The 8,619-nt window shown below is 40.0% G+C and overlaps 1 protein-coding gene across 5 annotated transcripts in view; it reads right to left on the bottom strand.

Annotated features, from left to right (window-relative positions):
- Nucleotides 1-1,144: 1,144 nt before the first annotated feature.
- Nucleotides 1,145-8,619, bottom strand: part of AMPH (amphiphysin) — a 145,414-nt gene continuing 137,939 nt past the window's right edge. For 3 of the 5 annotated variants that reach the window (XM_065052015.1, XM_065052018.1, XM_065052020.1), the window contains 4 exons: nt 8,440-8,589; nt 6,872-7,138; nt 5,017-5,118; nt 1,145-2,319 (listed from right to left, as the gene is read on the bottom strand). In XM_065052015.1, the coding sequence (XP_064908087.1) occupies nt 2,212-2,319; nt 5,017-5,118; nt 6,872-7,138; nt 8,440-8,589 (627 nt within the window). In that variant the 3' untranslated portion in view covers nt 1,145-2,211. The remainder of the gene's footprint in view (nt 2,320-5,016; nt 5,119-6,871; nt 7,139-8,439; nt 8,590-8,619) is intronic. The other 2 variants (XM_065052016.1, XM_065052019.1) reach the window with 2 other exon arrangements.

Here is an 8,619-nt window from a genome sequence, read left to right as displayed (position 1 = left end):
TAGTGAAAAGACACATGAACTGGTAGAATTGTATAAAAATGCACTTGTAGCAATAAATGGCATCTATTACTTTCATCTTGAAAGAACTTGGTCCATGTCGTTTGTCCGTCTCAACCGCGACACCATTGTCCAGTGCTGGTCTGTTGCATTGATGTGTACAGCAAATATTACTGAAATGTAAGTGTGGAAATGTAGTTTTGGCCTGGGATGTCATCAGAGTCCCACCATAAAGCAGGTGTAATGGGTTATTATGACCGCCTCAAAGTGGTACACTGGAGTCTGGAATTTATTGTAACACACCAAAGCGAAAGAAAGTTGTTTCGTAGATGAGATTCTTGGCCCTCGATCACTATTGAGAAGTGATCACACAACAGCCAAACCTGCTAAAGGAACAAACAGAAAACCAAAGAGCTTTCCTGCAACCTCCTTAGACTGATTGCTCATTGTGACATTTCAAAGCAAAAATCCCAGCTACCACAGTTAGCCATTCAACTTCTTCACAAAACACAGCTATCATCAGAATTGCTTTTGAGAGCTACTGCATTCTGAAAAAAAATGCAACAAAACCAAAAGAAAACAACTTTCTTCTAGTTCCAGAGCAACAAAAAAACCTATTTCTTCCACTGAAATCTGACAAATTAGAAGTAGAATAGAATCAGATACCATTTGCACATAAAATGAGCCCCCAGCCAAAATATCATGAAAAAATAAACAAGTTGCTAGGAAAATATAGATGTTCCTAAATATTTGCAGCTTCCATGCATCAGCAGACAAAATAGAGCAGATTCACGGAGAACTTTGCTTCCACACAAAATAACCGGACAAGGAAAAAATTACTAAGAGGTGGCAATCTTTGGCTGAGTGATGGTGAAGCACAGACAAGCTCCCTTGGTGCCTGTGGACAGATATTAGCTGGTGGTCAGAGCCTGGAACAGGAGGAGCAGCCAGGAGATGTGCTGAGCTGGGGTTCAGACCTTTTGGAGCTCTGACCACAACTAGGGTTGAGAGCAAGCAAGATGGTGCGCCTGTTACGCTGTGTTTCTTTGGAAAAAGAGGCATTAAATTAATATTAGATTATCTAATACAAAATATAAACTATACGAACAGTTTTACAAAACTTCAAAAGCACCACAGATGAAACAACTTCTTGGGATCAAAGGTTTATTTTTAATGACACAGCACTGGAAAACATAAGTTACAGATGACTTTTTGATACAGGATACATTATATATCTTATTTTAAAAGGATCTGTGAAGGTATGCTGCATAAATACATATAGTGAAAATATATTGTGTTTATTTCTTCTCAGAGATTAGTTCTGTTTCTTTTTCAAAATGTATTCAGCCAATTAAATAAAAAAGTATAGATTAGCATCATAACAGGTTCCCGTCCAGATCATCTCATTGCAACTACTGCAGCTGGAAGAGGAGACCTAGCCATGCCTTCTCAAAGGTTTAGCAGCTTTGAACATGATGTTATTCATCATCTCAGAATGAAAAATTCACATTACAAGCACAGATACTGTATCATGTTTTGGCAATGGAGCAGCTAGTTTTGCTTTGGAACAAAACCGTTTCCTGTAATGCCAGACAGTGAAAGAGCAATGCGTGTACTGATGACACTACACAGTCAAAGAACTACAATGAAGTCATGAAAATGCATATATATCCATATGCACTTATATACACACATAAGTTTTTGTGTGTATATATATTATGCATGTCCAAAAATAACATTGAAAAACGTTGCAGCAGTTAATTATTTTTTTTAAACACATGAAAATTATAATAGTTTGACCTCATTACTACAGGATAACTAAATCTTCTGCAGTGCAACTCAATACAATACACTTAGTGCAGAGAAGTTAAGGTTTTGGTATTGAGGAGGCTAATTTCAGATTTCATGGGAAAGGACCAAATACAGGATTCACCATAGTTCTGACAAAGCACAAACAAACCTGTTGCCACGTACGTGTGAACAAATAAGGACATTTCTTTTTTATTCAATTTTTTTTTCATGTACTGCTTCAGAAATTGCTAGTTTAACTGTTTGCATTCATGCTCATTTTGATATGTTTCAACAAGCTTTGTCTGGCACCAGTCTGTAAACCATTAACACCTTAAACTACAAAAACGTGGGCTCCTGTGTTTCAAAGAGGTTAAAAACCTACTGACTGAGCTTCGTACCATGTTTGTCTGTCTGAGCAGAGAACTACTCCAGACGGCGTGTGAAGTTCTCTGGGAAAAGTCCTTTATAACTGTTTGCATCTCTGTACTGAAGCCACTCGGATTCCTTAATGCCCGTCAACCAGCCAGCCTCCTGTAAGGCAAAAGACAGAGTCTCTTAAAGTTCAGGTCTTTCCCCATCCTTGCTATGAGCTTCAGACTTGAAGACATTTCAGAGTCACATGGCTAAAAGATTCGGTGCTTTGGTTAAAAAGCAGCCTCTGATTTTGCACGGACTGTCTTCTCTGTTCTGCCAGACCAGAGTTTTGTGACACTGAGTGACTGTGAGCATATTGCATGGCTTTTATCCCACCTAACCCCTGGCTGAACTCAAAACTGGACAAACAATCTTCCAGGTCTTCCAGTATTACACCAGATCTGCATTTGTGGAAATCTCTGTTGAGACTTTTTCAAAGTTGCTGCAATAATACTGGCACACCTGTGCAGTAAGAGCATAGCAGTGGGCCACAAACACTACATGATACCATAGATGGGGGAAAAAATAGTTTTCAATCATCTGGATTTTTTTCCCCTGAGAGTTCTCTTCTCTCGTTCATGTACTGGCAGTCAGAAGAAATAACAGTTCTTGCGATCTTTGGAGTTGCTTTCTCTAGAAACTCAAAGTTAGCTAACATGCAATTATTTTTTCAAAAGCTCTTGGAAACGTAAACCAGAACTTGACATGGAAAATTGCAAATGAAATCACCTGCAGTCCAAGCAACTCAAAGAGAGATATCTTATTGAAACGTGCTGTGTTCTCCTAAGTATGATCAACTCCACCTGGAATAAACTCAGTTTGGTGTCTTAAAATGATCAACCTGTTCTCATCTCACTAACTCTGTGCTTTGTTCCTTTTAAGAAGAGGAGCCAGAGCAAAGCCGTGATGAACAGGGAATTTCTAATGCTGTCATAGTATTATCGCACAGAGAGTATACAATGTGATAGAGTAATTTGTATGGATCTTCACGTAGAGCACCAAGTCATGATTGCTCAGTGGCTGCATGTGGTGGTGCACTGGCTCTCTGTTCCAAAATAAGCAACATTAAAACAGATACAGCTTATGTATGGCATGGGCCAGGTACATTTCACCAGGGACACATTTTTGAAGCACCTGGAATATCTGAGAGAAAGGAGAGAGGAATTGCAGCTTTGTAGCACAGGCAGTGTAGATTGTATGAAGGAACAGTTTTACTCAAGACTAATGGAAAAATTGAAGCCACTGGGTGGGACTGGTTTGCTTCAAATGGGGGACACAGGCTGATGTTACCAGCTGTATTAGAATTATGGTTTTAGACAGGTCAATTTTGAGGAAGAATAAAGAATAGCACAGATAAAAAGACTCTGTATAAATCAACAAAATACTTGGCAAGAGACAAAAAGATTAAGCTTTATGGTAATGTTAAACATGAAGGGCAGATATGTACTGAGTAATAAAGATATGACCAGAACAGTTTCAGAAATATGAATACATAAAGGTTTATTTTCTCCATCATTGCACACAATTTACTCCAATTAATGCTAATGGAATTCCGATGCACACCGCAAGAGAAGAATATACTTCATGGATTCACCAAGTGGAGATTTAGCATATTTAATGCATAACATCCTAAAAAAAAAGCAGAATGAAGACAGAGAAGATTTTTCTATCTTTACAGCAGTGCCTTATTCTGCAAATTCTGATAACAAAATCAGTTGAACTGCCTATGCGGTAAGATGCAGCATAATTTGAGTAAGGATGACAGAAGCTACCCCTATAAAAAAGAGCAAAGTGCCCTACTAAAGGAAAAATCCTTTATTCTGAAATAAAAACCAAACCCCAAACCAAATTACCTGTCTCTTGAATTAAAGGAAAGCTCAGCTGAGATGATCAACACTGGTTATTACCTACTTTTGGACAGCAACAACCATGACAACAATTTCAAATACAGTCCCCAGCATTCACATATGCTTAGGGTATTAGAACTATTTTAAAGAAATATTTTAAATCCTGAGGAGTGCTCTTAGCTGCCTCACTAGGCAGGATCCAGCCCCCACCTCTCAACTCCAACATCAACAGGAGACTTCTCACCAACACTACAAGCACCAACAGATGCCCACGAAGCAGCTGGTGCAAGCAGTGTACAGTGCAGTCTTCTCTTTTAAAGCAGCGGCCAAAATCCAATTCACTTCACTGCAATTCAGTTTAACACACGGAATAAAATTCTTTAAAAATTCACCTGAAATGCACTGTTAAGACAAAATGATATGTCTTAAATGAAATTAAATCGTTGTTTAATTCGGTTTCAGGCTTCCAGAGGACAAAGTTAGCTTTACAGGCATGCAGCACATACAGCAGCACCTCCATACATTTTGGCTGTAGGACAGCACAATTTGTGTGTGGTCTCAGTGTTCTATGTGGGTCAAATTGTATTATTTCTCCAAATCCACACATAAAAGCCCCAAACATCTAGGGACTGGGTAATCTATTCTACTGCAATGTTAAGACAGTATATAGCAGTATAATGCACAATTTGTAAGTCATCTTCCATATTAAGTTTGTGTGCACCTGTGCCTGTGTAAAATATGGTACAAAATAGCATAAAAAAAGCCCTAGACAATATGCTGTGGTCAGATCCTGCTAGTAGCATATACCTGGGACTTAGTCTGTAGCCAAGCATGCCATTTAGTCTCAAATGAAACCAAGTACAAAGACAAAATGAAAATCCTTGTGTTTTCTAACAGTAGTGACAATGTGAGAAAAAAGCTGAGACAAAGAAAAATGTCCACAAAAGAAAGAACCACATGTTTTTACCTGATCAGCTGTGGTCTCAGAAGGAATTACTAGTACAATATCTCCTCGTTTTAAGTTGAGCTCATCAGCGTTAGCTGCCTCGAAGTCATGTAGAACTTCGACCTGAAGAAAATAACACCAAACATATAGACATGACCTAAATGGAGACATTTTCCTAATGAAATTATCTGTTCAATCTACAATGGAAAAAAAAAAAAGAATGATGTGTCTTCTTTATGCAAACACAGGGCTATAGATAGGTACATTCAAATCATTAATGTCAATACTGGTTCATGTAAAGGTTTTCTATTAATATACTTTGGAAGCAGGGACAGCTTAAGTATGTCTCCCTGAAAGCACCAAAGGAAACCAAAGATCCTTTCCCAAGGTTACAGGGAATCAAGGACAGATGATACTGCCAACACCCCACGAGTCCTGCCACCCTTAATCCTTCTGTGTAAGGAACTTGCTTTTATTACCCACTATTATTACCAGATCTGAGAGAGGGGTGGCAGAATTTTGCAAATAAAATTGGGAAAGACTCCCAGGAACTGGTATTTCAGACTCTCATTCTCTTTTTGTGGCCACTGGATATTATTCTTGCTGTAAACATCCATGGAAATTTGAGAGGGATGTAGAGCACTCATTTCAACAGGTGATCAAAGAGGCAAGTAATGGGAACCCTACATAATGTTTGCCCTGGAAAGAGCTCCCATCTACTGGCAGATGCCAAAAATACCTTTCAAAGGGGTGATTATTAAAATGCTGGCAGGATCAGCATGACATTGTGAACAGATCATTTTAGCTAAATGGTTCTACCTCCTTAAGAGATGTGCTATTCTAGTTTTCTCAAAGCACAGCCAGTTCCATGGTAAAACTGAAATAATGAAAGAGAATGGCATCAAGAACCAGACCGCAGGCATATACTCTGCTTCTCCTTATTTATGTCCGACCCAGGAGAGTGTGATGAAAAACAAAAGATGAACTATGTCAGCATGTATGAGTCAGAGTTGCGCGATACTGTTCACCCTCACCTTAATGTTATTCTCAAAGTTTGCTGAAAATATTGAGCAATAAGAATACACCAAGAAGAATGGCATACTTACGAAGTGCTATGGGACTAATTAGTCTGAACTATGCAAATTATAACAGGAAGCATGTAAAGTTCATCCATCCTCGAGGAGCTTTTCTGCTGCTCAGTGATTCTGATGCGAGAAGCATTATGAAAGAACCTTGTGAACCAGGAAACCCTTGGGGTCTTGCCAGCCAAGGAGAGAATTTCTTGTATGCCTCATTAAACTTTTCTGTTTGATTACCGTAACAGTTTATAATGATAATATTACTAAAGTCACAGAATGACATTCTGGCTTCGTTACTGTGAATTGTAGAAGCCCCATGGGTTTCAATAGAATCAGAACTTCCACTATAGATTTTCAGCCCAGAAAATGTTATTTTTTAATACAGACATAGAATGGTTTTGGTTGGAAGGGACCTTAAAGATCAAATACATTGTTAGTATATCAAATACATTGTTAGCATATAGCTGCCTAACTCTGTGGCAGTGCAGTTTTACTAAATATATTAATTTTCAGTAGCAATTTGTTGAGGTGAAAGGGGTCTTATACTTTAGTGAGTCTTACAGATACATAGGGATATGCATAGTGAGAATGGTGTGCAAAAAATGTATCTTCTCAGATTTCATATAGGAAGGAACAACACAATATTGAAGTTGTGTTTGTGCATATTTGTGTGTGCATGTGTCTGGCTGTTAAACCAAGCATCCTTCTGCCTCAGGAAATCCCCACCTTACACAGACAGACACATCCACAAAGGCCATATCTGAAGGGATCTCTAAAATAAGCATGAAGAAGCAGACCTTAAAGAGAAAGTCGGGTGGCATTGCAGAAGCTGTTTCTTCTGCTGGAACAGCCTGATCTTGAGAAGGTGCAGCCTGGATTTCTTCAGCGGGTTTCTGCTCACTTCCAACTTGAGAAGTTTCACTGGGAGAAGCATCAGTGCCTTGAGTGCCCACCTCTGCTGCGGCATCTTTGGACTCGTTCACGACGACTTCATGTTCTTCTCCCTCCCCCTCATTGTTTGATGCTGGCTCTATTACTACTGAAGGGATGCTGCTGACCTTTTCCTGAGGAAAAAAAATAAAGTACTTTATTTCAAGCACGAAAACACAATTATTTGTTTATTGCACAGGACATATATGGGAACGGGGATTTCTTTCTTCTCCATAGAGGATTCTTACATTAAGACAGAAAACAGTACTTGTGCAAGAATGTAAAGGAGTAATCCCTTCCCTGTTTTCACTGTTCCCATTAGCTCTCCTAAGTCTACTTACTATATTACCACAAATCATTGCAGCAAACGATAAAAATGCTCTGCAGGTTGTTTGGATTTCATTTTCAAGTGCATGGAAATTACCAGAACTTTCTCCTACACCCTGCTCTTAAATTAGGGTGGGTTTAGATGAAGCCATAATTTCTAGGTGTCACTGTCCTATATTTCTTTTGGAATTCAAGTCAGCAGGATAATAGTGATATAAAGGTGATGAAAGAAGGAATCGTGACCTATTTCTTTGACTGATTGAGGGTATTTCTCCTGATTTACAGCAATGTAACTGAGAGCAGAAAAGGGAAAAAAGCTAAGTAGGTAGCACCTGACCAATAATGAAGCCCAGGACAAAATACATATAATGAAATTTGTTGGAACATCCAACCTGAAAAAAACAAATCCACCGATCCTTTGCCAGACCATTCTATTCTACTGCACAGAAGAAATAATACTTGCAATGACAGCAGGTGGCAACTGGCTGCCCAGCTGCAGGGTCTGCTCTAGTAGCTGTTCCCCAGCTCCTCAGAGGTTGCAGAAGGCAGCAGACCAGAATCAGATACATAGCTTGACCGCCATGATTTATTTAAACAAAGTAATGCTATTGATAGGACAGGGTGCCATGAGACAAGAAAAATCTATTTCTTTCTCTGCCGGTTTCTCCAGAAAGCCCTGTTAGGTTATGTGTTAAAGCTTATCTCCGCAGAGGAGCACAGAGAGAAAACAGCAGGAGGCAGAGCCCAAACAATACCCCATCCATGCTGCTCCCAAGGAACCATCAGCCCATCAAGTCCCATCTCCACAAACCCAGGTAACTGCAGAGCCACAAAGGCAGGCACAACCCAAATTGAGGACTCAGAAGAAGGCACATCCTATCCCAGGAGAGCCTCAGCCTTGCTACTGGACCTGGAGGCAGAGAGCTGGAGCATTCTTCACAGAATCATTGAAACTCCTCAGCTGGAGGAGTTACAAGGGTCATCGAGTCCAACTCCTGTCCCTGCATATGACAACTCCACAGTTCACACCATGTGTCTTGCCCCTCTTGGGCTGTTGCATCTGTCCTGATTCCCCTAACACACTCTCTCATGCACCGACATGAGTTACCTGAGTTATATCAGCCTCCTTTTCTTCTCCCTGAGGTTTGTCACCTTCAGCAACACCCTCCTGTTCAGTGGTAGCAGCACTGTCACCAGCTCCTGCTGCCACAGCCACACCGGCTTCTGCTGCTGCAGCCCCCTCGGTGACAGGTACCACCTACAAACAACAGGAGGGAGCAACCATTCA

This window comes from Columba livia, chromosome 2 (assembly GCF_036013475.1).
Source record: "Columba livia isolate bColLiv1 breed racing homer chromosome 2, bColLiv1.pat.W.v2, whole genome shotgun sequence".
Taxonomy (NCBI): domain Eukaryota; kingdom Metazoa; phylum Chordata; class Aves; order Columbiformes; family Columbidae; genus Columba; species Columba livia.
The sequence above is the reverse complement of the archived record's forward strand: the minus strand, read 5'-3'. Positions and strand labels throughout refer to the sequence as shown.